The 27,900-nt window shown below is 47.1% G+C and overlaps 1 protein-coding gene across 1 annotated transcript; it reads right to left on the reverse strand.

Moving 5' to 3' along the window:
* Nucleotides 1-3,761: 3,761 nt before the first annotated feature.
* LOC118788820 (importin subunit alpha-4) lies at nucleotides 3,762-26,916 on the reverse strand. Its single transcript, XM_036544928.1, has 17 exons — nucleotides 26,552-26,916; nucleotides 19,895-19,939; nucleotides 15,085-15,174; nucleotides 14,340-14,369; nucleotides 14,130-14,182; nucleotides 13,573-13,668; nucleotides 12,022-12,107; nucleotides 11,620-11,706; nucleotides 11,236-11,405; nucleotides 8,390-8,434; nucleotides 7,849-7,980; nucleotides 7,591-7,719; nucleotides 6,587-6,691; nucleotides 5,947-6,018; nucleotides 5,691-5,853; nucleotides 5,508-5,602; nucleotides 3,762-5,201 (listed from the first exon to the last, which is right to left on the reverse strand). Exons 1-17 carry the CDS (start codon nucleotides 26,618-26,620, stop codon nucleotides 5,103-5,105), a joined length of 1,566 nt encoding a protein of 521 aa, XP_036400821.1. The 5' UTR covers nucleotides 26,621-26,916; the 3' UTR covers nucleotides 3,762-5,102.
* Nucleotides 26,917-27,900: the final 984 nt, after the last annotated feature.

Genomic DNA, 27,900 nt, shown 5'->3' on the forward strand with positions numbered 1-27,900 from the left:
GAAATTTGGAGAATGCTTGGTAAATGGAAATTTGGCATCACCAAATGTAAAACCACATTTGGGCAGTAAGAATTTAAGCCAGGGTGATTTTATGGGAGGTACTAAATCACAGTGAGTAATATGAAAAAGGCTTGGATGTCATAGTCAATCCAAGACTATCTACATCTAGTGCCAAAGCAAAAAGAAAGGCAAATGGGGTCCTACGATATATAGTATATACTATTGATTATAAATAAAATTGTGTTAAATTTATGTTCTACTATGAAAAGAACATGCAAGCTGTCAGAAAAAGTACAGAGAAAGGCAGCAAACCTGGGTGGACCTAACAATTATATAATTTTATCAAATTACTTAGTCATTTTCTCTTCAGTCTCAGATAAAGGAGAATCTTAGGGGACTTGACTGTTTGAAAAGATATGTCAAATTGCAATACAATTTACTTACAATATTGGCAGTAACGATTAGAGTCACCTGGTTCTTGTATCCTGGACAGTCAGAGAACATGCACCTATATTCGTAAATCCTACAAGAAACAATTTCCTTTGTGGGAAATTTCTTTGTGGAGGTACCAATTACCTCCACTAGATGTCTCTCTGTCGTACGAATTTTCTCTACTAATTCACACTTATTTATGCGAAAAGGAACTGGAACGATATTGTGCGTTATTATTGTCCAGGTTACTTAGCCGGACCTATTTGAGTAAATATTTAGATATAAATCTATACACACATCTAAAACACAAGGTTTGTTAATTGGCTGGGATAAGAGTATCGTGGTTAGTTTATGAGATTCTCAAACTGACTCTTCTTGTCATATAGGGTAAAAGCTGATACCTGTAATTACACAGTCAAGACAAAACTTGATTTCATTCATTTAATATTGTTTCGTTCCAAGCATTGGTGTAGCTATATAAGCTACACAGGTACACTTCTAAACAACTCATACAAATCTCCTGTAGTTGCGATTGAGCTACTGCAAAATAAACTAATCTGACACTACGTCTGTTAATGTTCTTGGCCAGGTAATCGTCTCACCTTTCCCACATTGCGTAGAAAAAGAAAAACGAAATGGGTTCGTTTTCCGTCTTCTGTCTTCTGTCTTAATACGTGTACAACATATTCTGCCTTTGTTTTAATTAATTTAAGCAACCGAAACGTCACGTCACATCAGTGTTAGAGAATACACAGTAAGAAAATAAACCCCTTAGGGCTACTCACTTGGCAGTAGACAATGGCAGTACTGCGCGTTGAAATAAGGGAAGGGGAGAGAGAGCGTTCACTTTTCTCGTGCCCTTTGAGAATGGCCAGATTAGTATCGGGTTTATAGCTAATCTGTCTTTCTTTGCCGCAGCTCAAATAGGTCATGTTACTGTGTGGTTGCTACCCACTGAAATGTTGGTCGCAATATATTAAATCTCAGTCGTGCACGACGCAGACGGACACTGCTGCACAACCAACTGTTAGACAGTAGGCGTCGCGTCTCTATCCATATTCAAATTGTGCTTGCCTCTTGTTCGTTCTACATACTGTTACAGCGAAACTTAGAATGTTCAGAATAATATGCTATATTATCAATTATTCAGCAGCGAATTCGTCGAGGAATATGTTAAATTGTTACACTTAAACCAAGAGCACTATAATCAAGGCGCGATCACGCTACATAGAAGTCATGGCGGCAGGAAATGGATGACTGACGGCAGAGCAAGACGAAACTACCTTTAGGTTGCAATCGTGGGGTTGTGTTCAGGACCTTGGACAGCGGTGATCGGCACCGGTTCCATTCCTCTTAAATGTTCAGGTAGGGTAAATATTCAAGTTTGATTTGATGTTTGAACTTTAGACAAAGACTGTTCAACCTTGCTCCTGGACGGCCGGTAGTAGTTCCAGTTTATTTTCAAAAAAACCTGACTTTCATCAGTCAGTTGAACGGATTGAGCCGAACTCTTTCCCTTGCTTTTGAAAAGTTTGAAATGGAGACATGAATCTGGCAGGGCTATAACCCTTGAGGATTCTTGAAGAGCCCTGCTTTCAAATAAAAGTTCCAAAACTGGGTTAGGACCCACTGGTGGATGGCGACATGCGTATGCACTTCTTCAAGCGCCTTCACCACAGCAAAGGGTATATGCCAAGTGAATAATACAAAAATGGTAAATGGGATATTTAACTTCATAACTGAACAAAGCAACTTTAAATTGGAAATCAGTGCACATAAAATTTTCACATCAATCTCCCACCAACGGGTCATGGGACATGAGTCGTCTCGCACATCTTTGACATTGTAGAGCTCGAATCAGCCGTGTGGTTCAGGGACAAAAAAGGATACAACAGATACAAGCCGATGCTGCGCTGTAGTGGCATGTTATAAAGGACAGAGGTCACAGCGTGAGAAAACGGCAGAGATGGTTTGACAGATCACAGCACAGAGGTGGTATCCACACACCCCTCTGGTTGGGGGTGGGGCTGGGGTCAAGGGCAGGGGTAGGGGGCAGGCACATGCACAATCTGAAATAAACTCCCCTTTCTGCTTGATCGGACTCTGTCTCCCACCTCGGTCAAACAAACACACACGTGCACGCACATCAATCAGTACACTCAGAGCAGTGAAGAGCCAATGGCTAACAGCAAGTTTATTTTGGTTAGGATCATTAATACAGAAACCATGTCCTGAGGGATTAATGGGAGGGAGATGTCATGTTGACACAGACTTGTCGAATCCCCCTGATTGATGATTTATGGCTATGGGCAGAGCTGTGGGCGTGGTTATGGGTGGGAGAGGTGAGGGGGGGGGGGGGGGGGGGGGGGGGGGGTTATGAGTGGAGTACAATAGTCAGCCAAAAGAACTAGAAAAGAACAATCCCGCTCTGTAGCACAGAAAAGCCTCTTAAATATCCCAGAATACACTGCAGCGACAGGGAAACATCACACCCACATACCCCGTTTCTCAAAGCATCTCCATCGCTAAGTGCTCGTTTTAAGAAAACATTTTGTGGCTTAGAAATGAAAAACAAAAGGCACAATGAATTTCAACTCATTCTTTAATATGCACAAGAGTTGAAAGAAACAATGAGCCACCTTAAAGAGAAATTCAATCTAAAATTTATAAAAAGATATAAACAATCAGAGGCCAAAATGCGATCTGTCGCTTTTTTTTCTTATTTAAAACAAGTTTACTTTCGCAAGTAAAAATCTTGCAATGAACATAAGCTTGTATCGGTTTGTGATACAAGGCAAAACTCTAGTCTTTAAAGTGGCTCTGTCTGGGTGTCTAAACAGTTCATGACTGTACACCTGCTAAGATTTTTGTTCATCAGTAAATGGCTAGTCCAGAACACTCTGGCTGGGCTGCTTGCCCCCAGTTCCCCATGACTTTTCAGTAGTTAGCAGCCAAATTCATAACTACATTAGTTCAAACGCGAACCTTCCATTCCAATCCCTTTACAAGCAAGTGCACAGGGACAACAAAGACAATGTCCAGTCACAACAGCAAGAAAACCCATTTCCGATAATGGTACCATTCGTTAACAATATACGCGTGTTAACAATGAAAAAAACTGCCTTTTCATTTTAATAGCAAATGCAAATGTTGTTTTTGAAGTGTCCGAATGAATGACTAGCATCCACAGCAGCTTTATACAGGCCTCATATATAGGACAATTCTAAAGATATACTTTTATTTTTGTACAATTAAGTCTGCAGCATGAAATCTTTGAGGGGGGAAAAATGGGGGAAAAAAAGTACAGGTCAAAGGTCATGTGTCACCGATTCCATTCTTGCATCTAATCTGAAAGGCTACCATCCTCCATGGTAACCACAGGGGTACAAGTCAGGAGTGTGCATAAGACTGGAAAAAAAAAAAGCTTCAAATGTGGAAGATCCACAGATTAAACCAGCACAGTCCAACAACTGTTACCATATTTTGTCCTTTTCTCATGAAACCTAAAAATGTGATATATTCTAAAATGGGGAAAAGTAAATTAATATTTTAAAAATAATTGAAAGAAAATAAATGATCAGCCCAAAGCAAGCCTGGCTGTTACAGGTTTGTTTGTTTCATTGAGAGGAACTTATCAATCAGCACACTAATGGTTTTACACCAGGACATGCAACACCATTCCCTACTGCCGATCCAATCAAGAAGGATGTAGCCTGTGACATCACATCTGCTTATCCAATGAGGCTGGATGTAGGCAGTGACATCACTAGTGCAGTAGGGCCTCAGTCTTCCAGAAGTCTCATATCTTCTCAGGTCTCTGCGAGAGCAGATATCACATCACAACACTTTCTTCTCATTTCCCTCCCAAATTCCTGGTTTCCAGATCTATAAAAAGATCCAACATGACAAAGTTTTGCTGTCTTTCTCATTTTTTCAGACTGGAGTAAAATGAATCTTTCCCACTTAACCATTTGCAAGTTTTATGAGTATTTTCTTGTTCACATTGTTTTTTTGTGTTTTTTTCTCCTTTTTTATACACAAAAATCCATTCTTCTATGATGATTTCAGAAAACACCAAAACAGAAAATCAGTGGCGACGGGCAACAAAAGTCCTGTCAAGTCCACCACCACAATGACAACTCCTCCCGCTATCTTAGAGAGCCTCCACAGAACAGGCGACATCACAGTGCCACATGGTTTAGCTCGGAGGTTGTACATCTTCAAATCAGGGTGGCTGGTGCACTCAGTGATCGCTTGAGTGAGTCTGAGGGGGGATTCCTGGGAGGGAAAGGCAAAAAAAAAAAAAAAAACCCTGCTCAGAAATGTTGGGATTTTTTTCTTCGCTGATATGATGGCAGGGGAAACGGGCTGGTATGTTCATGCACACATATTCCTCTAGTCTTTGTGTGAGAAGAGAGCAACGTTTGGCAACCGCAGTGACACAAAGCGTTTTTTCCCCGCTTTTGAAATTTTCCTTGACGTTTAGAAGCATCGCCGGGGGGAGATGCCTGAGATGGTCTCTGATCCTTCAGTGCGTGGGTGCTGTGTGTATATGAGCGTGTGTCTGTGTGTGTTTCCGGTTTGTGAATCTGTTGCAATGGACTGGAGGTGATGGGACGTGCCGGGCAGTTGGCGGAACCACGAGAAAAAAAAAATGGAAAAAAACTGCTTTAAAACTTGAACTCCTTGGTCTGCAGGTTGGAGGCGGGGTCGAAGTTGAAAGTTCCGCCTTGAGTGGCTTCAGGAATAAGACTGGGATCCTCGTCAATCTGAGAGAGAGGAACAGGAAAACAGGTCAGCTGTACCAAGACATGCACACACTTCATTACTGAATTGTGAGGACAGGGACATTATAATCAAAATTAGCAGGAATTTGGCTGTCCTGTATTGAAGAGTGGGCAATCCAAACACAGGCCTGTGAATACCTCTCTAGCAGTTTATATGAGGAAAAAATATCACAGTATAAGGTATGTTCAATACTGCTGTTCAACATTATTTTTTCCCATGGGAACATTCCATAGCAGGAAATGAACTATTTTGACATGATGATAAGTTTCCCTTTCGGGTATACTCACGTCGTCTCCTGAAAAGTACTGATCGATGATCTCAAACGCTAGCTTGTAGATGTCCTCATTTTCGTGCTGCTGAAGATTTTCGATTTTCTCCAAGCCTGACGTGAGAAGGGGTAAACGACAGTGCATTAGGATGAGCGTTACAGAGAGGGACACGAAAGAAGAGCCACTCAGAGAGAGCAGTACCTCCGCACTCTTCGATGATCTCGGCGATGGTGCTCGCCTCCTCCCCTGCCATGATCAGGATGTTCTTCAGCCCATCCAGCACCACCTGGACCACCTGGGAGTCTTTCACTGACAGCAGGTTGCAGAAGGGCGGGATGACGTTCTGCTGGACCAGGTACTCCACCTGCAAATGGCCAGTCCGTTGGTCAGTGAGCAGGTCTGTATACAGTCTCAACTACGCCTCCTTCAGACCTCCCCGGGACAGAGGTGTGCCTACCTGGTCTTTCCTCCCGCTTATTGTCAGGTTGCTGATGGCCCAGGCGGCCTCTTTCTGTGTGCCGAAGTCGCCCTGTGGAGGGAGAGAGCAAAAAGATGAGGAGTCAAGTCACAGCGTCATCAACATCACCCACGGGACGCTGTCAGCAAGGACAGGGGATGAGGGGACATTGTGTGTGTGTGTGTGTGTGTATTATCTCAGAGGTGTTTGCCAGTGATGGTGGGAATGGCAGGATCCCTGAGAGAGAGGCCACCGGCACGCTGCTGTGCATCAGACACAAACTGCCACCGCATTCGGCAGTTGGCTGGGAAAGACCCATGGGGCTGGCCGAGTGCATCTGGGAACAGGCCCTAAAGCAGAGAGGATCCTCTGATCTACCCAGCAGCACCGCCAGGGGCAGCCACTGAGAGAAGGATGAAAGTGCTCACAGACAGGTCTTGCCCTCTCAAGAGGTGACACCACGCCCGGCTGGCTCCCACGAGGGATTACCAGCGACACCAGAGAGAGGTGAGACAAAGGCCACAACGGTCGTGACTTAAAACGGTCTTACAGAATGGTGGTATTTAGGCAGCACTTCATCCATCGACCTGCCCATGATGTGAAAATGAGAGTGGGCACCTTCAGGCCCAGGCCTGCTCACCTTGGCCAGCTGGTGGATGATCATGGGGATGAGCCCTGCGTCAATCACGGCCTGCACCTGCTGCTGGTTCCCAGCTGTGATGTTGGACAGGAACCACACTGCCTCCTGCAGGAGCAAACACACAGCGCAAGATGCAGCAGGTACTAAATGAGCCACACGTCGCTGCTCTCAGCTCTGTCTGGCACAGAGAGAGATTCACACACTGTGGACAGCCTGGTACAGACACGCAGTCACACCATCGATCTCAGCTTCGTACACACTGACAGACGCACACACTCAGTGGATCTCAGCTGGCAACCACAGAGATAAACACACAGTGGACCTGTTTATGCATGAGCTGATGTTCAGAGGGAAGGTGGTATAAATACAAATAACAAGATCCTGCTGTATGACATAAACAGCATTTTCATCCGTGTCTCTTAATGACTCTAATATAAAAATAAAAGAAACAGAAAAGAACAACCTTGGCTATAATTCCAAGGTTCCAGATAAGCCATTCAACACTGGACCAGTGTCCAAGACTAGAGGGACCTGTTGCCATAGAAACACAAACTCCATTGCACAGCCTTCCCAAATGTGAAGTGGCTCAGCAGTACTTCCTATGAAATTGAAAAGAGCATCGGGACCAGAGTGCCAGAGGCCTTGGGGAACACAGCCTAAAGGGCACTGAAAGGAACTCGCCAAAAAGCAAAGCTGTTGCTGGCATTAAAATGCAGTGCTCCTCCTCAAACTGATGGTGAGGGGTAGAAGTGCAGGCCGACAGCACCAAGGTCTGCTGTGATAGTGCCATGGACACACACACACACACACATACACTCAAGACATCTACAATGAGGAGAGAGGCCCATTTGGAGAAAGGTGGGGTGTAGACTCCTCTTCAGGTTCTGTGCCTGCTTTAAGGGCTAACCAGACTGGTGACAGGTGTCATCATTATGAGAGGGACAGGGACACACGCCCAGGCCTGCTCTGCCCTGCCCCACCCCTCCCCTCCCCTCGGGACCCACCTTGTTGATCTTCTCCTTGGGGTGTGTGAGGAGGTTGGGGAAGTGGGAGAGCACGTCGCAGTTCAGCACCACCTGCGTCTGCTCGTCCGTCCCTGTCACAATGTTACCCACCGCTCTGAGGGCGGCCGTCTGGAAACAGGAAGTGACACGTTACACCGGCGCAGGAACAGAGTGGAACCGCACCAGGCGGCATCAAAGCTCTGGAATTCAAGCGCGAAATGCATGTGATAGGGCGTGAGCTATAGACAAGTCGCCTACCTGAACTTTGACCTCCTGGTGGCTGAGCAAGGGGACGAGGAATGGGACCACACCTGAGTCAATGACCATTTGGATCTGTTCGTTACCTCCGTCCGTCAGGTAGGACAGAGCCCACACTGTGTCTACAAGGATCTGCCACCAGTAAGGGTGGGGGGGGGGGGGGGGTGTGGAGAGAGACAGGAAAATGTCAGGAGCACATCCCCAAAAGAGGCCTTCTGTTACATCATACAATGCACTCAGAGGAGCTCTCTCTTGCTGTGCAGCTCCCACTCATATGCTAGAACATCACTGGTGTTTTTAATGCTCTTTACACATCACGGCTCTCACAATATGTGGCAAACACTCACATAAAGACATTTTACCCTGCTTACAGTGCAGTTGCATTTGAAGCAAACACGTATTTCCTGTTCTAAAGGAAAATCCATACTACACATTACTTGAGATGCATTTAAAAGCATGAGAGCACAGCTTTGATTGCGGCAGTTTCCCATTACTGTGACCTGCCTTCAGTAATGAGCTGCAGAACTGTGTTCATACTTACATTGATGTCTGTATGATATATTAGCACACACAGAGCAGGCAGTATCTGTGAGCAGGAGAGAGAACAAACACGTTAGAGACAGAATGAGTGGACGCTGATAGATACTGCAGCTATCCTCTGGACATGATATACTGCTGAACACATGGCACCCTTTCACGAGTGAAATGAAATGTACTTTTCCCTTTGGTTGGTTGGTTAAGCAGCTAGAGCACTTCCTGTGTGTCAGGGTAGCACTTCCTGTATGATTGGGCTTTTGTTAATTGACAGAAATTACAACACAATACCATCATACAGAAGGATAATTCAAACAAAACCACAAGACAAATAAAAAAAAGAAAAAACATAACAGACATAGACCGAGGACATAACTATGTGAATGCACAGGTTTTGCAACATATGAAAGCTTCCCAGAATTTTAATGCATTTTGCAGATATCCTATCAGTTCTTTGAACTTACATGAAATACATCTAAAGGTCGTCTGTATAATGTAATGTAATGGTTTCGCATTAGTAAATTTTATGATTATAGATTTTGCTAGAGGAGTTTATTATCAATGCATTGAACATTAGGTTGAGGACCAGAGTAATGAAATAGAATATCATGATCACATATAGTTCTGCAGTTTTTTTGCTCAGATCAATTTTGTAATGTAAATACAATTGCAAAACAAATGAGTCCACATCAAATTTCCAAAAAGCACAGCTGTCCTCCACCCTTTGGAGCTTTTCTGAAATCAAATCGTTGCATGAACATTTATAAATAATAACAATTTTGAAAAAGACTTCACCTCACCTTGCTGGGGAGGCTATATGTATAAGGGAAGTGACCAAAAAAAATCACACAAGATAATACCAAACTTCTACCTCCTATAGATAGTAGCTGGAGGTGCACTTCTCTTATGCAGAATTTTTTATATGGATTTACTTTTATGCCATAACACGACTCTGCTGACAAATGGGCTCCCAAGGCCGCCTGGAGACAAACCCAGAGAGGACCAGAACATCATATATTCATCCCCCCTGAGTCCACCTCCAGGCAGCCCCAAAAACCATCTGCCAATGGAGCCACCATACAGATGTGAGACCTTAGAAGAGTAAGACTTCCATCAGGAATGGACCCAATCACTGTGGCGTACTATTGTGATGGCTAAGATGCTGTACTTCTGAATAAATTGAGCGGGTATAGAAGTGGCCATTTTCCCTACACAACTGACTCACAAGTAGAATATTCCCTCTAACCCACTTGTCAAAAAAAAATTGTGCCTACATGTGTCTCTGCTCTACTGCTGTTCCAAACAAAACACGTGAGGAGAAAATTTGTGCCTGTACAGTAATGCCCAACCCATTAACAATAACTGTGTGGCTGGGCTGCACTTCCTGTAGGCCAGGGAGGCCACGGTTGCTCGGCGACTGTCAGGGCCAGGGCCCGACGTCTGTGCTGTCGCGGCAGATGGTAACCACACGTTACCGTGGAGACCCCTCCCGGCTGTCACTCTGCTTAATCAACACTCCCATTACGCGATTATCTTCCGTTTGATGGCAGATGAAAGCCTGAAAAGGACAGGTTAGTTCGACAGGGGCCACAGAGATTAAGCACGCAGCCAATGGAAAGCCCCCGCACTGGAACGACGCAAGCAGATCGCTGCATTCGGAGGCTATAAATACCACGCCTGTCTGAGAGCACAGCAGCGGGTGGGAACGCGGGCCAGGATCCAACACACTGTTGGCTTTTATCAATCACGGCTCTGCGGTTGCCACGGCAAACTTGTTGATGGTGCTGAAGTTAGAGCCGGAGAGAGCTGGGACACCATGGAGACAGTCACACAGGGGTGAGACTACCTGAAGGTGACCTGAGGGTGAACCGAGGGCGCGGTTGCGTGACCTGAGTTTGCCTCTGGTCCCCAAACCATCAAAACAGGAGCATGTAGGTAGATTGTGTACTCAGAAAGGTTAACTCATGAATGGGAGGCCCAGGCCTTCAGAGGGACAGAGGTTTCTTCTGATATACTTTCAGTGTGAAGAGGCGGTGCTTTTCGGGAGGCTGGACAGATGACCCACAGCCAACGATGCCTTCCAGAGCTGGGAATGCAGTACAGTGCTGAGGCACCTTGCTACAGCACTGTACAGGGATTACACAGGGTTTACACTAACTGGTGAGACAGCTGCTGGGGAAGCAGCCAGGAGACAGAGCAGCGGCCCTGCGCCTAAACTCTCCTTCACCATCCCACCCCAGCTGCTGTTCTTTCTGAGGTTTTTACAGGAGCAGGCCTGTTACAGCAGACCACTCAACCATGCAGGAGTGCAGCGCCAGGTCACTCAGCAGCACAGAGGACTGGACGTTAGCCTCAGACAGTGCAGCTCTCGCCACAGCTCCTCCTGTACTGTATCGCCGGCCGTTTGTTTATTCCAGGGAGGCGCTTCCTGACTCACGGGGCGGCGCGTTCTCATGTGCGCACACTGCATTCCACAGCTCAGACTTCACACTGCAGCGCCCAGCAGAGACAATCCAAGCCCAACAAACCCAGACGCAAAATACTGGCAGCAAAACGATGCAGCTAAATATGTCTACAGACAAGGACACAGTTTAGCAAGGGGTTACGGCAATAATTCAATTATGAGTTGATAAAAAATATAGAGCGAACTAAATGTCCCTGGAATCATTGTGTTTGAGGGCAGAGATTTCAGTCACACTCCATAAATCCAGGGCATTTGTATGTGACACAAATGAATGTGACATCGCTGCATGTTCTGCAATTTTGCCAAGAGAGTATGGAGGCCTTGCAGACCTGACCCAGGCAAACTCTCCTGCCCCCTCACACAGCCTCACACACAAGTAAAAGCTGTACCTCCTGCACTGTCTCCATGGGCGGGGGTGGATCCTTGTTCCGGCACAGGTTGACGATGACCCAGGTGACATTGCGGAGGAAGGTGATGGGAATGGAAGGATTGATGAAGGACAGCAGAGGCTTGACCACGCCCAGGGAGATGACGTAATCTCGACACTGGGGCCCATCGCCTATGGGAAGGCATCACAAGAGACTGTCATGTAACCATCCTGGCCAGGGCAGACAGCAGGATTAGCCTTGGCCTCTTATCAGGCACCTCACTTCCTAAGGAAACGCTGAATTAAATCTAAGGTAAGCTACTAGTAGGAAACCAGCAGGTGTCTGAGGTAAGGAGTGAGAGAACGGGGAATGACACCCCGCCCAAGTCAGAGAGGCAGTCCTCACCGATGATGTTGCCTAGCGCCCAGACGGCCTGTTCACACACGTTCTGGTGGGGGGAGTGGAGCAGCCGCAGGAACAAGGGGACAGCGTCTGCAGAACCAGAAAGACAGCCGTCACCACAACAACAGGGTCCAGACCAGAACGGAGACCGCCCACGGGCATATGGGGACGTAAACCAAATGAAACGGCCAGCAACCGGACCACAGCACAAAGAGGGACTGGAGATACAAACACAGTTCACAAAATGACTGGCTACGTGCAGACTGACGGGAGCGGTGACAAACAAAAACAGGCTTGTCACCGCACCTTACCCCAGGGCAAAGTTACTGGGTCTGACCCCTGGACAAAGTTACTGGGTCTGACTCTCATGCACACTCATGGGATCTGACCCTAGGGCAAACTTACTGGATTTGACCACAGCTTGAGTCTGTGCGGAGGTGCCGGACGCGATGTTGGTCAGAGCCCAGGCAGCTTCGAACTGCAAGGAAGGACTGGGGGAGGGGGAGGAGAGGCAAAATGGGGAAACTGGGTTAAACAACACTCCCACCCACAAACGGTACTCTCCAGAGCCAACAGCAACTGTGCAGTAAACCCCAGGTGTGGAATACTCTTTCACACTTTATTTTTAGTTCCTTTTTCACCCACTTGTTACTCAGTCCTGAATTAGACCGGCTTGTGTCACCTGTGGTGAGCTCACACAGCCAATCACAGCCATGCTTCCTAGAACTAGATCTGAGTCTTGGCCTTACCAAAGCCAATCTAGTTATTCACTCATTTAGACACAGGCAGCTCAGCCACTGAATGAGCCGGGTGGCACAGTTAACAAAACGGCCAACTTCATCACGACAGAGCTTTTAAAGAGCACTCTTTCCTCTTTCCTCCTCCAGGCAGAAAACAATTAACTTTAAAGCTTCACCATCATTCCTCTAAACCCTGCTTTGTTTGAATTTTACAGGGAGCGAAATTCGATGCCATGAAGGCTCCATGTACCCGCGTGTACGCGGCAGGCGTGACTACACGACTCTGCGTCCACCACCCGTTGTGACGGCGACCTTGTTCCCCTCGTGAACAGATGCAGGGGCCTGGGAAAGCAGGGCTACAGCCGGAAAGGAATGCAGATTTATTTCTGTTGGCATCGGGCGGCACAGCGCGCTGACAAAGGCAGACCCGGAGCGCGGGACCTCGGGGGTCAGAGGAAACCAAATCACATTAAGTCATTTCGTTTTACACGCTGGCTCAGTCGACCAGCCCAAGATGACCTTTGTGAATGAAGGTTTAAAATGCTGCTGTACTGCAGGCATACAGCAGTAAGATCATCAACAATGTGCCTCCCCAAAAGGATTTAAAATAAGATGCTAATGACGTGCATACAAATCTTTTAGTGTCAGCCTCCATTTCTCAACTTTGTGATTAATGACTGAACAAACAAAATGCGTAGAAAGTGATGCAATCCAGTGAAACCAGAAATGTAGCCACCAGCGCTGCTGCAGTAACGCGATTAATTCAGTCCCACCCGCCCGACACCCCCACACATGCATGCATCTTTCATCTTTGCAGCTCCCTCTACTGGCTGCTGTTACCCCTCATCCAATCAGTGCCCTTCCCACCACACCCCACCCCACCCCCTGGTCCTCCCTGGGGTCACCCCAGGGCCAGCTCTATGGAGAGAGGGAGTCCCCCTGCCCCCACTTTCCCCAGGACAGCCCCCGCTGTAGGCTGGGGAAGGAGGGGTGGGTAGTTGGGGGTGCAGCGGAGCGGAACTGCAGCATGCTCTGCTGTTCACATTAAACAGGCCACTGAGAACCAGGGGAGCAGAAGAGAATGAGCTGGCACTTCAGGGGCTTGCTCACGCTCCAGTTTCTCTCTCTCTCTCTCTCTCTCTCTCTCTCTCTCTTCACTCCAACACCCCCTCCCCCAAACGATGGCCTCGGCCAAGTGCGTCACATGCACACTCACTTGTCATCCCTCTCCAGGCATTTGACCAGGATGGGGAGGATCCCAGACTTTATCAAGTCGTCAATGGGGGGATTTCTGTCGCTGGAAAGCAATTTCCTGGGGGGGGGGGGGGAGTGGAAAAAAGGAATGACATTAACACAGAGCATGAGAAACAGTACACATATACAGTGTGGATGGAGCAGCTGCTTCACACATGCAGAAGACATCTGTACAATGGTTACAGCTGAGCAGCGGTGCTCAGGCTGTGCCTAGAGGCGGAATGAGGACAAAGCCCACTTCCTATTCCATATTCAGAGAGGCACAGGCGGCCACACCCATGCACCCTCCACATGCACGAGGTTCTCGAGCACATCCACGTAATCACCCAGCCATGAGCCTGCTGCATGCGTGTGCATGTTGACATCCATGCATTGCCCATTCCTACGGCGTGCCTGAACTAATGGGCGCGGAGCCATTGCGGAATTCTACAGTTATACCAGTGCTTGCAGCGCATATCAGCATTCATGATCAAAATGATGACTACCAATATCCTAGCACACTGTTAAAGCTCCTCTTACCTGGCTGCCTGCACGGCACTGAGCTGTACGACCGCATTGTCACTGGTGGCATTCTTACATGTCGAGAGAGAGAGATCGCAAGGTGGAGACAATAAGACTCAGTTGCAACCCCCCCCCCCCCCCCCCTCAACAAATGTAAGTGAGGAGGAGGAGGAACCAAACAATATCAAACACAAGCTGAGTAGTGGGTACATTAAGGGGAAACCTTACCTGTAGTATAGCATCTAGCGTTACATTTTGCTGAAAAAAGTAAAAACAGAGCAAGCTATTAATCAATAACAACATAATCTTAAATTAATGAATAAAACATATGAACACACGTCTTCTGAACTCCAAGGAAGAGCTGGACACTTTCGAGTGAGCAGCTTGTGTGTCTATAAGAGTGATACATGTTAAAGGCGGGGCTTGCCCTAACAGCGTGTGGTAGAGGTGTAAGCAAGGGTTGGGGTTAATGATCGAGCACACCAACAGGCTAATATTACAGACCAACGCTTCCTCCCATCACACAGACTGGGCTGTGGTGAGGTGCTGCCCGCACTGTGACTATGACAAATTATTAACTTTGCTCGCCGCATCACAAAAAAACAAAAAACATTTAATATTGGAAAACATCCCTCACAAAAACAAGTAAAATTCTGTCATAAGGTCGCTGAAAGACTGTTCTATCTGCTCCTTTATTTGATCAGTATCTGCAACATTTAATACTGTGTGTGTGTGTGTATGCGCTATGTCTGTGTGTATGTGTGCATTTGTTTTGATCATCTGTAGTACCTATGGACCAGGCTGTATCAGAACTCAGACCTATATGTGACAGGACTGTGAGGCTACTCACATTCAGGGTAAGAAAGAGATGGAGAAAGAGAGGAGGGGGGGGGGGTGTGCGGAAGAGAGAACCTGGACAGTCCTAACTATATGTGATGCCTCTTCCAGTAGGAAGTGCGAACGCCAGACCTACCCCTTTGAAATCAGCATCTACATCGGAGTCTTCAAGGCTCTCTTCCTGTGGAACGTTCCTCTTCTTCAGGAGGTGTTCATCTCTTTTGTTCTAGGGGAAAAAGGGTTGGGAAAAAGAAAAACACCTCAACAAGAATCGATGCAAACTTCTTCCTGAAAAAGAGTTCACCCTCGTAACAGACATATTTCAAGGTTTTTAAGCATTGTAGATGTGAGGGAGGAAAAGAGTGCTTTCAAAATAGATGCAGATTTGCAAACACTGTTTGCAGCACATACCAGGCTGTCAGGACTGGATGGGAACTGAGATTGACATAGCAAGTTAGCAAGAAACACTGAACGCTTACTACATGTCAGGGTTTTATCTGTCCATCTTTCATTGCGCCTTCTGCTCTCAAATTCAGCTTTGACCTCCTTTCTGAAAGCAATCTTTTTACGGCCATTTTTTCCTCACTGATGTGACACCAGTATAGGAGGCTGTACTTAAAGCCGCTTTATCTACACTGCCCAACATGCTACAAGCTGGGAGATGGACAGCCCGTACAAAGCGCAGAATGCTCGTGTCATACCAGAATGCCGCATCTGAAGAAAGCGTCCCAGCAACGCCCCCTGCTGTCTGTCACTCTGCTGGCTCCGCCCAGTCTGCCCTAGACCCTGCGCTCCCAGCCCATCCTCCCTCCACTAGCACTCCACTCCTCATGGTCTTCTCTTCTGGACTGGCTCAGAGAAGAGGGGGCAACAGCTCCCCTGTGTCATTCACACCGCCGCACGCCACAGTGCGGTTCTCCTGGGACCATATCGCAGGTAAACGCTTACCAGAGTGGAGAAGTCACATTACCAGTCTGGTCTTTCTGACTGAGAACAAACTCCTCTTGATGCATACAAGGCCAGTTACGGAACAGCGTACCTCACAAGCAAATACATATAAACATCAAGGAAGCCTGGATAAGAATTTTTTGTGCAAAAAGTGCAAAAGTTAAGAAAAACGTTCCTCTGCATTCTTACACAGTCATGTGTCTCATCTGATTGAGGATATCCTCACCGAGAGTCGTCGGACACCACAGCCAAGGTTTTTACAAAAGGCATCAATAGCAGAGTCCTGGCAGGGATTGGAACCCACAGCCCTCCGGTCGTGCTGCCCTTCCACACTGCAGGCCACACCTGGGACTCCCTCCAGGGTCTTAGACTGGGATCTGGTGTTCTGGGGGCTAGAACCACCTCCTCTGCAACCTGGACAACACCCGGTGCACAAATAATACACCAAGCGCGCAGGCTTGAATCCCCATGCATAAATACCGACCCTACCTCAGCAGCAGCTCCTCTTTTTCAGACACTCAGCAGCAAGAGTCAGCATCTTCAGAGATTAAAACTTCCAGGTGGTTTGTGAACAGAAGGAACCAGCCTTTGTTAAAGTCTCGCTAGCTGTAATTCACACATTTACTGGCACTGCAGACTTCTGCTTGGAATTCTGGCTGCAGCAGCGCTTCGTGACTCAGAGAGGGGATTCCCTTATTTAAAATAATCAATAAATAAGATAAAGGACAGGTCAGCAACATGCATAAAATTACTGAGAGGCAAAGTGGGTGCTAAAGTCACGGCTGGGTCACCCTCGTTAAAAACACACAGGATCTGGCACTGTGCACTGGCAGCGTCACATTGTAAAGCCGCCAGTCACCCCAAGTGACAGCGAAGCCCTCCACCCGCAGTCCTCTGTGGGGAATGCTTGGGGTGCGTGGGGGGTGTGACAGCAACCCTATTAGAATGGGGGTTTGGCTTCCATCCAGCATGGGACATGGTTAAATATAGCGAGCATGTGCCCATCCAGAAAAAATTCCTCGGCACCATGCCCTGGATAGACCCTCCTGAGCCACCGCGTGACAGTTGTAGGGGAGCCCTCATCTGTTCTGTAGGGGTGTTGGCGGCAGCCCCCCTATCCTCCCTCCAAAGGCAGGACAGAGGGGTGACCCAATTCCAGGTGTGGCCTGACCACCTGGGCAAACCCTGGCCTGGATTCAGGCGGTTAAACCTGACACTGACGCGCACACTGCATAAAAGCCATCCCTACAGCTCTCCCAATCAAAAGCAGGCCTTTGACCAGAGCCCTTCTCAATGACTGTTGAAAATGATCAGCTGAAATATGCAAGTCAGTGTGCAGCGTGTTCGCACCAGCGTTTTTGCCCTGAGCCCGTTACCAGGAAGCAGGTGTGTTTATGTCTTGTAAAGCATCACAACCAGAACACCCTTAAGACTTACTCACACACTGCTGAACAGCTCTGTTAAGATATCATCAATAGAAAATTCAGACAAAATCAATCAGCCTGAATTGCTGTTAGGCAGATCCACTGGTAGTTTTGTCATAACTCAAAACTCCTGGCTGTGGTTTCTCCGAAACCGGAATAAGTGGCCTTCTTCAATCACAAACCTGCAAGCAACCAGAAGGTGTGTCCTAAAACCGGCCTTCCTCTGTTCTTTCACGCATGCCTCTTCAGTCTGCCACCCACAGTGATAACAGGTGTGGTGTGGACACGGTGTGTGCTGAGGGAAGGGGACCTGCGGTGCTGTACAAGCGGCCACGCCTCAGCACAGCCGTGTGGCCCCTGTGGATCTGGTCCCCCACTTTCACTCGAAACGCCCCGAGCTGGTGCCCCACCTTTCTGACCACCGGCCGCTCCAAAATAAACCCTGAGTGACCCACCCCTCCCCCTGCAGCGGAATGGCATCTTCTCAGCAGGGGGCACAGGGCTCGGACCTGAGTGCCGACAGAGGGAGGTCGCGCCAGAGAGTGGGGCCCTCAAATCTCAGCCAGGCGAAGTTCAGCACAGGACAGACTTCCATTAAAGGGCCAGATTTACACTCCTGTTCCCCCAGCAGGACTCTAACGCATTCCTGTCAGCTGGGGATGACGGACCACGCCTGTCCCAGGTGTCTTGGGGGGGCACTCATTAAGAGAGGCGTTCCTTTCTAAAAACAAAATTTCCCTGCCAGTCACTATAAACCATGTTAATGTATAGCCATGACGGCACTGTGGGGTTTCACCCCATCACGGTTTCCATGGCAGTGCATCTAGCCTACCAAGCGCAGGCCCGGGCGTGGTTAGAAGCCTGTCCTTGAGGCATTCTGCCACCTCTGGCACCAGAACCGCAGGACCTCAGCAGCAATTGAAGAGGCAGAGGCCAACAAGACAGTGACAGACCACAGGCATGCAACAAGGCAGGGCGACGGCCTCACTCACACCAAACACTGCCTGTATTACCAGCCAAACCACGGCTGCGTCCACACACCCAAGACCAGCCTGCATGGGATGCTGCCTCCGGTTAAAATATCAGAGGTTGCAAGGGGTTTAACTGTCAACAGACACCTAGGATGGGGGAATGTTAACTGCTGCAAAAGGGGGGGGGGTTCAGCCTGTGTGGGGGTCCGGGAGACCGGTCAAACACCAGAATCAAAGCATGGCTTTGGGGATCGATTCCCTAACACAGCAGTGGACTCACCATGCTACACAGGAGAGGCGGCGTAACAGCTGTCTACATGAGGGATCAACTCCTCAAAACAACAGCACCACTGTAGTGGAGTGTAACACACAAGGGAACATTACAGGTAACAGGAATGATTATTTAAAGGAGAACTTATAAAACTGAGTGGAGAAATAATCCATTAATCACCCACACACCAAGGATATTTAACAAATGTACCCAGAATCTGCTTCCAGAACACATTCATAAATTGTTTCCTTTGATGTCTGGTATACGTGAAAATGGTGAATATGTAAGAGCTGACTGGATTAGACAACATGCTGAGAAAATGATGCATGTTCTCATGCGCCTGTGTGCTTTTAAAGATAGCTCCATCCAAAATGTTCAAACCGTGAGACAGCATTAAGGAAAAGCTCTGTTACCGCCTGCCGAAACTCGAGAGAACTTCACTTCCCGCTGATAAAAGGAGGTACGTATCCAAGGCAGCGGGGATCCAAGCAGTCTGACGCTGTTATTGGGGAAGGGGGGGGGGGATTAAACCCCTCGGAAGGTTTCTCCGGCAGCCACGGGAGTGAGTGACAGCACAGGCCCTCCTGAGCTCCCCAGTGAAGATGGAGGATATCTTCACTCAGCCAATAAGAGGCCCAGATTACGGCACTCCCGCTGGCCTGGCAGAGGCTTGGGTTGATGGGGATTAAGGGATGAGTTGCTCGCTGAAAAGCTCCCCCCTGTTCCCTGGGATAATCCACTAACACCTCACCCTCAAAATCACTGACAGATCCCAAACCAGGACCAATCAGGACGCCACGTAACCTCGCCTGTCTGCCGATGTTGTTTTAATACAAAATACCACATTTGTGCATGGAGTGGAGGGAGTTCCTGTCCACCTTGTGCAAGAGCGACCGTCAACCTTCAGGAGCAAGATCACTGACAGCTGGCAATCAAAGCTTTATGTCTTTGACGGTCCCAGCTTTTTGCCATCTTCTTTATGAAAATCCCTATTGTTTGCAAATTGCCAATTGCACACTCATCTCAGCACGACAGCCACTGCACTTAAACAGATGCACTAAAGTAAGATGAACGCGATCCTCTGATACACTTAAATGCAGCCTATGGCTATTCTTCACTCGAAGTCCCGTAATGCACCACTGCAGAGTGAACACTCATTGGAGGACAGGCGCAAGTCACAGGCGCCTGATGCATCGCCGTCCAATCCACCCACCCCAATTCCCAGCAGAATGAAGCTGATTTGCTGAGCTGCCTGTGAGCTCCCGGTCAGTCAGCTGATGAGTGCTGATGTCCCAAACGTGTACAGCTGCATGTGGGACTTCTTTCTCTTACCTTCCGCAGCTCCACTGTCACTTCATTTCGATGTCTTCTCATAGTCTGGAAGAGACAAACACAGGAGAAATCAGTCACTGAACCTACGACCCTCTGGTGACCTGTTCCTGAACCCACCCCATCCTAAACATTTTTCTTCTCTGTTCCCCAAACTACTCCAAGCTCCCAAATCCTTCCCCATCGTCCCATCCTAAACGTGCCCCTTCCCCATTCCCCAGGCCGCTCCATCCTGAACGTGTTCCTTCCCCCCTGTAGTGACAGTGCAAAGCCCAGCAAGAGGCCCTGAAACAGCTCCCCCTCAATAAATACAGCCCTCAGTGCTGCCAGGGGGGCCGGCTGCCTAAGTGATGAGTGGGCCATACCCCTCAGGCCTGATGGAGAGGACGAAATGAGGTCACCAATGAATGGACTCGGTGAGTAACCTAGGAGACCACTGTGGAGGAAGGAGTGAGACAGCTGTAACCAAGGTGACCAGACATGCTCCAGGTGCCAAGTCTTTTTTTTATTTTAATTTTTAAGTAATATCACAAGCCCAGGTGACACGGAACGATTCTGCCACACAAGCACAGAATCACACTGGCTTACGCCCATGTTAAAAGATTAAACTTCACCTCACAGGGGCTCTGAACAACTGTCAACTCAAACAGGCTACTCAGAAATAAAAAAGAACATTAAATTCACTGTATCAATTTCACATAAGACAAATTACTCTCCACATTTCTATCCCTGCTGTCCAGACATTTTAAGCAAGCAACACAAGGGTATTCACTTTTCCTTAGACTTTCCTTAGATTTAGACATGGATTTTTCTGTTTTAACAAAACACCTTGCAGTGAAGATGCTCCGAGCTTAGAATACAGAATCAACTGATTTTCAGCCATTCAGCAGCACACTAATTTGCCACACATTCAGGCCTGTGCTCCCAATCCTGCAATGCTAGTGTGTTTAATATAACCTTTTGCTAATATAAATATATACACATGTCTTGCACTCTGGCAAGGGCAGCTGGCTGACCGCAGTGGTGCCAAATGTCAGAGCAGTGCCACTAGCGTGCGGCGGAGAGAAAAACAAGCTGCCCGGCCACAGCCAGCAAGAGTGACAGAGCACTACAGCACAAAACCCTCACAACGAGGCTGCCATAACCCAGCACACAGGTCTTAGGAAAAGCAGGCTGCTAACTAGCAAGAACATGCACCCTCAAAAATAACAGCACTGTGCATGCACAATATGGGAGTATGAACTGCATGCTACGCTGGAGCCATCGTGCATCAACAGCTGTGGTGCACCGCTAATACACAACTATGAAGTTAGAAATAAAGCATTACAGTTTAGATGGAGGCAATCACCAAACCACAAGAGGGTTAGGGTTAGGGTATGCCAACAAGCCAGCTTCGCAGCTGGTCTTCAGCTGAATCGAGACATTTTAAAGTGTATATCTGACAACACAACCCTGTGGCTACATTAAAAAAAATATCCCACCATCTCATTTTATTCAGTACAGTGTTCTGCCCAATTTAGATCAGAAATGTAGTGCACCAACATATAAAGGTTCTATTGCTTGTAATTAGTATTAATCACCTACAAATCCACAACATGGGGTATACCTGCAGGGTCTCGTTCAATGCTTCAAACCTCGGCCATTTGGTGCCCATGTCCAATTTCTCCAGCACTACCGATTAGTGACATGTTTAGTCTTGTGAACAGGTGTGGTTGGAATAATCATACAGACGCACAGTGGAGAAGCGGCCAACCTTGGGCAAGTCTCATGATGGGAGACTGTGGTCACTCACGGAGGGGGCACATTAGGGGGATTTCACACGTCCAGCGGGGCCATGACGGCCTTAGATCACGTTAGACCTTGTGATCGGGCATCCTGGATCGTGTTACGATCCCAAATAGTCACTTGCGTAATCGGGGCACCACAGCCCGCTGTGGAATGGCCCAAACACAGATCTCAAGAGAAGAGGGGCTACTGAAGCCTCAGTCTCCTTCGCCCCTGAGACAATGTTTTTGGGAGTCTGTCCTGTCAGGCTGGGGGGGGTGGGGGTGGTGGGCCTTAAGGAATATGAATCACACTGCTAGGGGGCAACCAGACATCCTTAAAAGACTCAATTCATACATGCTGACAATCATGACAAAAACATTTACTGAATGGTATTATGGATTTCTGCAGAAACATTTAACTGGTGACCTTTACTCCTTGGCATGTCCACAGTTTTTAACATGTAAATGTTTTTACCCATGAACACCTTGCAAGCATTTTGCAACCACTGTAATGGTGTGTGTGTGTCTGAGTATAAAAACTATGGAACTGTGGAGACCAGAGGGGCATGAGATTGGCACTCCACAGACCCTCTGTACACTCCGAGCATTGAGGATCACAGCACACACCAATATCAGGAGTGTGTCTTCCAAACAGGAGTCTACAGCGTTCTCCATGTTTAATGCTGCATTTTCAGTTCCAGGCATTTCCATGTATCCTGAAATGGCTTGAAATGCCAGTGGTTTGCACTTTCTGTTTTAACAAAATGAAGGATGATAGGACCGTGCCCTTTTGATGCAAATCTAACTTTTCTGACTGCACTGCTCTGGTTAGAAATAAACACCTCATGAATTATTTACAATAGTGGGAACCGAAGCACCACACCTCACGAAAGCAGAACACAAGGCAGCTAGAGAAGCGAGGGCAGCAATGGCTGCAAGAGCCAGTTACCTAGCTAGTTAGAAGTGGCAAGTGCATACCAGCTTAGAATAAAGCCCTGCAATATAATGAATATTAATAGTGATGCATTACATAGAGTCCAGGATCTGTGCTTACATATAGGCATATATCTTTTCCATTAAAACCACAAGATGCTTCAAGGAGTAAGAGAGGTGTTATTCATGATCACTGGCAGGTTAGTGCCGACAGCCATCCAGTGCAGGTAAGGTCGCTTTGAGCCAATCATTACTTTCCTTGCATTAGTGGCAGTAGCTCACCCACATGACTACCCTAAGAAATGAGATTTTTAACAGTATTTTTGTCCTAATTTGATGAGTGCCATTTGCAAATGGGGAATTCCAACACATGTACACTGCACTGAAACCTCTGAAGAGTCACTATACAGATGCCAACTGCCCAGCAACACCCCCAAACCTCCCTCCTAGATTAGCAATGGGACAATGGCCACCACGCTACAAATCAGAGCAAAGAAACAAGTAACCTTGCATGTACAATAGCCAGAGGAATCCCAACACTTCTAGAACATTTCTGCTACTCGGGTCTTCAGCAGTCAGAGCCGCAGTGCTCCAGGCCCACAAGCCCAGCGCTGATCTGGTGATGTCTTTAGAGGAAACCCAATCTGACCCCCCAGAATATTGAGAATGCCAGCGGCGCTGCTGCCTGCCCATAGCGAAAGGGCCCATGATCCAGGTGCACGCAATGCCGGCCGTCGGCAACAGGAGCACCTTGCCTGTCCCGTTCGGCAGCTGCCAAACAGGCTTAACCTCCTCATCCTTTCCTGGAGACCCGAATGCCATCCGTCCAAAAGTGAGACAAAACACAAAAGTGTTAAAAATTAAAACCCTCTGTGCCCTGCCACAGGGAGTGAATAAACATCTAAACAACAGCATGCGTTTGCATCGTACAAAACACAGGGCCTTGAAAAGGTTTCCCCTCAATGCATCACTTTCAATGGCAGTTTCTCCACTCTTACAAGATATGGGGATCATTCCAAATACAGTGAATAAACCAACCTCCACAGACATGAAACGAGACGTTTCTCAGCTATGCAATGGTAAGTAATTAAGAAGTATCAGACTCCCCCCCCCCCCATTGGGTAAAATGTTTGAGCAACTGCCTGTCACAGATCTTAAGTATTCAGAAACTCTTCAGAACATTCCAGAATTCTCCTCTCAAGATTACAGTCAGAGCCTGGACCAATGCACTCTTTTCAAGACTCAAACGGATTCTCATTGACCCAGTTTTGTTGAAATTTTATCTGGAGAGCATTAGGCCTAATTTTTGAGCTGTAGACGGAGGAACAGGTTTGAACTTAAGACAATCACATTCAGCTATTCAAATGGTACCAACATGTGAGAATTAATCTGAGCCTTCACAAACATACTGTCACTCTTGTAAGATTAGAAATGCATTCTTTTATGAGGCAATATGGCAAGCCTCACTATTTTCTTTTCAAAGACTGTTACAAAAAACACTGGCCCAATGATAATGCTACACTTAGCTGACGTAGCAGTATTAAGACCTTCATAAATCTGAAATACTGAATACCTGCAGAAATGGGTTAGAACGTAAAAGTGAAATTTACCACTTTTGCATACCATGACACATACACAGGCCTAAATTATGACAATGAAGAGCTTCGTGTTGCTTTTAGACACACAGGCCTACACCCTAAAACCTTCTGATACTTGTGCCACCAGCCCAACATGAACAACAAACAACATGCCTGGCCTCTTTTGAAGGTAAGTCCTGTTATGTTGCATCAGGCCCTGCTAGACTGTCTTGTGTATGAGAGCTTGTACCTGCATATCTAGAGCACAATTGTGGAAACATACAAAGCTTGCTCTATAAAATATCCCTCATAAAATGACATTACTGGTGTGTTTGTCTCACCTACAGGTATCCTTGTAGGCTTAATGGGCCAGGATACCTGAGGCAGGCTATAGTAAGTGCTAAACGGTTCAGAAAACTGACAAGTAACTACCACCTGCAACTGTTCCCTAGAACCTGTTGACAGAGCTTTGGAAAGGAAGGATTTTATCTTGCACAAGCTTTTAAAAATAACGGGCTAATAACGTGTAACTTTTTGGAGGGAGGGTTATGGTTCATAGGGATTTACGATAAAATAGGCGAGCCCTTTGTCAAATAGGTATCCACTGGCTGGTGATTAAATTTAATTTGCAGATGGAAGAATTTCATAGAAATTATGCCCTTGAAAACACAGATGCAGTTAGAAAATGAGCTGGTTAGTTCGAGAAACCCTCAAAAGCAACTGCAGATCGGTCACAAAAAAAGTGAGAAATCATAACACTAGAAAGACGAGGTGAAAAAGTAGGGAAAATAAGGTCGTGTGTATATACTGTACATGTGTATATATAGACCAGTAGTGTGCGTTTATTAATCAACCTGGTCAAATACAGCACAGTGCAACAATATTTAAAAAGAAGCATATCATTAAGAGCCAGGTGTCACTCCGACGGTAAAGTATGCAAACCCGAAAGCATCATTTAAATGTTAATGCTTCCATGTTTTTACATGGTGTGATTGCGTTCAATCACACGATTGACAACAGTGCTCTCCTGTAAGCAGACTCAGTTACGCCCAACTGATATTTGTAGCTATATATCTATTCAGAGATTCAGTGAGGTCAGTGCTGAAAATAGCTAACAAATTTCAGTATTACAAATCCAACAAATAACGATGACTTGCTAGTCTGATTAAAAAAAATGTTGCTTGTGGATTCCCTTGATGGCTGGTCTTCCATTGTGATTTAGCGAGTTACCCATCTAATGTTAGCTAGCCAGCCTTCTATTTAGCTAGCCAAATATCTAGGGTAAGACGGGACGAATTCAACGGATACACAACTCACAACTGGAGAGAGCGACAGGAGATGCACTCTGCAACGCTAGGCACTGCGTACACAAATATGCCAGTAGTAGATTGCAATAGGGATGCAGCAGGAGATATAGCTTGCCTGAAATGTACCGTCGCATTGTTTCTCTGTTTGGCGTAAAGTTTCCATCGCTGGTTGGCTAGTGTGATTAAACAAATATCTAGCTATAGTGAAATCCAGTCTTCACCGAAGAGATCATTTGCTATGTCAGTACAACTGGAGGCCGTGAGGGAGGGGACCCGTGTGCTGTCCGCGGCTGTGGTTAGCGTTAGCTAACCGGCGCTAGCCAAACCAAACCGGGCCCGATGCGATGGATGTTAGCCTAGCTACCTAACCGCAGAGCAAGACATTCCCTGCCCCTGCTCACACTCCCGACAGCATTCACAAACACCGTTTACAAAATATTTCAGCAACTCACCAGGCTAGCTAACCATGATTTCACTGCGTTTCGCCTTCTAGGTTAGCCATACAGAGTACTGTTGTATGTAACCTTCCTAGTTGGCGAAGTTTAACACATTTGAAGGCCGTTTTTAATCTACACTTGACAATACATCTTGTTTCCCCACTGCCATTTAGCTACTCATGTCTGTGTAGTGGCCATTTCGCCGTCTCAAACGCGATTCGAGTGCTTTCCACTTCAGAAATGCCGCTGCCGGTTGGGCCTTCTTTAGAGTGGAGGGGAAGTGAAGAGATGAGAAGTGTAATGTTGAATTTCGCCGGTACCGTACACACACTGTCAGTTAGCTAACTAGCTAGCTGACCGGCTAACAATATATATTTGGATTCCTAAGACGCTCGTTGATGAGGGAAAAGGCCTTCCCTTAGGCCGCGCCCGCTCCGCATGATGCCGATGATGGTGGTGGCTGGTTAATACAAGGGGGGTGGAGGGTGTTCCGGAATAAGCGCTACTCATACCCCTCAACATTCAGAAATACCCACCAGCTTGTCAAGGCCGGGGGCACAGCCTCCGATCTCTCGCTTTTCCAAATCCTTCCCAATACGAGCAGCAAACCACTACGACGACACTCGCGATTTCTGCTTACCTCGACATCGCGTCCCTTGTTTTTAAAGCTTTTGATGCGGTGGTTCTCCAAGCCGGCGTTTTCTGCCATGGCTGTGTGCTCTGAGAGTGCGGTCCGGCGCTCGGAGCTCCAGTGAAAGAGGAGAGACGATCCGCTGCTGGGCCGAGAGGGGGGCGGCCAGACGTAACGGAACGCGGCGGGGCAAAAGAGAAGGGAAGGAGGGGCTACGCTCAGTGCTTGGGAGGCCGCTAAAGGTATGCTGGAGACAATACAACCGACATCCTTGCGCTTAATAGCTAAATATGCACAAGTAATAGCTAAAACAAATTATCGATTTTGTGTACAGGTGAATTTGCATGGTCTGTGCCGAGCTTGTCGCATAGCCCAAAAACTATGATAAAAACACGTGATAGCTAAAGTGCCTGGATGATTATTGCCGATGGGCGATCAAATTGCTTCACTGTACGTCCGCAGTTTGCGCATGTCTTTAAAGTGAGCGAAAACGATTGATCCTCTTTCAACGTTTGAGTGCGCAATAAAAAATTAAATGCGACTTGAAAGCCGGACGCTCTTAAAATCGCTGGGATGTATGTCTGTTGAAACCATACGTTGCATTATGATTTCATATTCAAACTATTTCTCTAAATTAATATCGGCAATACCAGTAGATGTCGTTCACACGGCCATAGTATACACACCCCAATTCTACAAGTACCACCTGTCTTGTTTTACGGATACGGTTAGCGATTTGTGTGGTGCTAGTGAGTTGTGATTTGCATTTGCCGCAAACGCAGGGCGGGGGTATGATATTCGTTATTTTAGACTAAATCTCATTACTCTTAACGAAAAGAGCAGATTGCGACAACTGCAGCACTTCTGTGGATCCCCCTCACAAACTATTGACCTGAATCTCATTTGTTTTGACGTCGGTTTGTTAATGGGAAGTTTAAATCATATCGTCGATCGGTTATCCCACTCACCACGCTGCTAATATCAGCCATCCACATTGAGGATCTGAGCAGCATTTAAACTCCAGTCTAAGACTGACTTCTTACAGAGGTCTTAAAACCACTGTGAAACAATTGTCCAACACAATTACCAAGATAGCTTTCTAGCTGTCGCTTTTCTCTAAAAGACAATTGATAATCGGATTTCAGTTTCAGAAGGTTACCTAATGCACTACACTCGATACACAATGTGGATACAGTAATCTTATATGGGAGAAAAAAACAAACTGGTCTATTTGGGACTGCCTAGGCCTCCGGCTGCAGGGCCGGCGTGCTTCAGATGCATGCGCCTGTATAGGTTTGGCGAATTGCTCATTCACAAGCAAAAGCGCCATGAACCCCACGAGAAAGCGTCCCCTGAAG

Source organism: Megalops cyprinoides, chromosome 14 (assembly GCF_013368585.1).
Source record: "Megalops cyprinoides isolate fMegCyp1 chromosome 14, fMegCyp1.pri, whole genome shotgun sequence".
Classification (NCBI taxonomy): Eukaryota; Metazoa; Chordata; class Actinopteri; order Elopiformes; family Megalopidae; genus Megalops; species Megalops cyprinoides.

Coding starts and splice junctions, on each gene's coding strand:
- LOC118788820 (XM_036544928.1), bottom strand. CDS start 26,620: ATGGCAGAAAACGCCGGCTTGGAGAACCACCGCATCAAAAGCTTTAAA. Junction 14,183..14,339: donor CGCTAGATGCTATACTACAG/GTAAGGTTTCCC, acceptor TCGACATGTAAG/AATGCCACCAGTGACAATGC. Junction 8,435..11,235: donor CCATGGAGACAGTGCAGGAG/GTACAGCTTTTA, acceptor TCCTGCTCACAG/ATACTGCCTGCTCTGTGTGT.